The sequence below is a fragment of the Nicotiana attenuata genome, unplaced genomic scaffold (assembly GCF_001879085.1).
Source record: "Nicotiana attenuata strain UT unplaced genomic scaffold, NIATTr2, whole genome shotgun sequence".
In the NCBI taxonomy this organism is placed as follows: domain Eukaryota; kingdom Viridiplantae; phylum Streptophyta; class Magnoliopsida; order Solanales; family Solanaceae; genus Nicotiana; species Nicotiana attenuata.
The window spans coordinates 1-2,217 of NW_017699013.1; the positions used below are offsets into that span (position 1 = coordinate 1).

The 2,217-nt window shown below is 36.4% G+C and overlaps 1 protein-coding gene across 3 annotated transcripts; it reads right to left on the reverse strand.

The window, feature by feature from the left end:
- Nucleotides 1-692: 692 nt before the first annotated feature.
- LOC109222723 lies at nt 693-2,000 on the reverse strand (the record flags this gene model as incomplete). Of its 3 annotated transcripts, none has more annotated exon segments than XM_019387040.1 (4): nt 693-946; nt 1,065-1,128; nt 1,261-1,342; nt 1,932-2,000. In XM_019387040.1, coding segments are annotated over 4 exon segments (288 nt in total), but the record flags the coding sequence as incomplete, so codon positions are not given.
- Nucleotides 2,001-2,217: the final 217 nt, after the last annotated feature.

Consider the following 2,217-nt stretch of genomic DNA (forward strand, 5'->3'; position numbering starts at 1 on the left):
TCTCGTTAGCGCGGAACAATCTCATATAGGAAGACCAATGTTGCTCAGAAATGTAAGGAGCTGGGGTCAATGGACTTAACATGAAGTGTCGACCCACGGGTAGAACAAGACTAAAATATCTAATCCTATTTAGAGACAGGATTCAAGACTTTAGATCAGTAGAATGTGGACACTACCATACCCACGGTGGCTTTGTGACAACAGGTACAGATTTAGTGCGCATGTGTATCTATATTAACTTTGCACTGCCATGGAGGGGGGAGCTTGGGTTCACTGTCTCCATGCATTTCAGCTAAAAAGAAGTACTGTAGAAGCTTTCTTATTAAGAGGAGGAAAAAAAGAAACAATTATGGGTGTAACTGAGGGTCAGGTGCTTGATAATCAGGTAAATTGGATGAAAAATAAAAAGAGAATCTAAAGTTCAGTTTTAACTTCTTATTTCCTTTCTATCTGGGAGAAGAGGGGGCACACTCAATTTTTAAAACCCAAGTCTATCACCAGCAAAACGAGATGATCATTCACTGATCTGGGTACGATGCAGCTAAGTCAGAAAACATAGTTAATTATACTCCACCTATATGCACAAGGAATGTTCCGATTCTATAGATCAATCAAGTCGGGATGAAGTAGAAATAATCTCTGTCCTTACAGGTGGTTTGTAGCAAGTATTACTCGTTATTAAATCCCAGAAGTACCAAGTAAAACCATGCAATAAAGAAAGGATTTTGAAAGAAACATGAGATCATCACCATTAGTATACAACGAAGGTTTAGAATTCCAACTAGCTCAGGATGTACAGGAAGCGATTAATCACACTAGTATGAATTGGCTAGGCACCAATAGTATTACTTACTCATTTACAAGCATCAACACTTACACTTGCATCCATTCCAAATTAACAGGGTTAGTTTGAAATGGTAATATCTCTCTGGAAAAGGAGATGTCACTGCAATCGGGGTATGTTACAACAATAATTACGGGCTGTCAACATGTGCAAGGTTTCAAATATTAGCAAGGAGAGCTACTTTATATCGGCTAATGGTGTCTTAAAAATCAAAACTTACTAGTCAAAATTTGCAGGAATGTCAATTTCAGTTTTGGGAGCATTTCCAATATCAACTAGAGTTTCCTGCAGATCCAAGATTTCAGTGACAAAATGCTTCTAATCATTTCGAGTAAAAAGATTCAAAAAATCTATCATGAATAATATTAAGGAAAACAGTGATAATAAGGCTGTGATAACTCTCAAACTACTCTTACCCTGCTCAACAAGATTACTAGAAGGACTAGTGATACCCACAGGTATCTCATTTGCATTATTGCTCCCAGCGCCGAATAGATTCTGAACCAAATACAGCAAAAATACTGTAAGGTAAAAACATTTAACTAAAAATAGAGTTGCCTATTGCCATTCAAAGTATTCATGTTGAGATCCTCATCCAGTGTCAAGACAGTAATGTACTCCCATGTGACACCCAAATGGTAGAGCATCATTGCAACAAAATGATTAAATAGACACCATCTGGATAATTGGTTAAGTTGAAATTTAAGCCATATGATGACAGCTTCAAATCAGTTGGACAAAAGAAAATCAGTTGGACAATTGGTGAAAGCATACTATAAAAATAACACTGCTACAGTGTCCTGTTTTTATTGACAGATTGGGTCAGTGGAATTAGAACAAAACAAACTTATTAAATTTTTGTTACTGAAACTCATAAAGTGAATTCGTTGTTCTTTCTCGTTCAACCTTTCTTATAAGTTTTATCATTATACTTCACGAGTGTAATTCCAATCTGAATTTAATGTGTACTACGATATAACCTATGAGGAAATATTTCAACCATTGCTATTAAAAAGTGTGTGCTAGAATATAGCATATGAGAAAATATATAACATCGTACACATAATTGAAAAAAATCAAAATTTACCTTTTCTACATCAGCACACTGATCAAGAGATCCTTCGGCAAAGGCCTTCATGGGATTGTCAGGAGTTCCCTGCAAGCAGCATAAGATGCCTCAGAGCAGTGGCGGAGGCAGGATCCCCACGAAGGGGGTTCAAAAAAAAAAAATTTGTAGCTAGTGGGAATTAACCCATGACCTTATGTAGATTTTGAACCCCCTTAACCACTAAACTACACTTTTGGATTGTGGTAAGGTGGTTCAAAACTTAATATATAGAGGTAAAAAACAGATTTTGCCTTATATATACAGT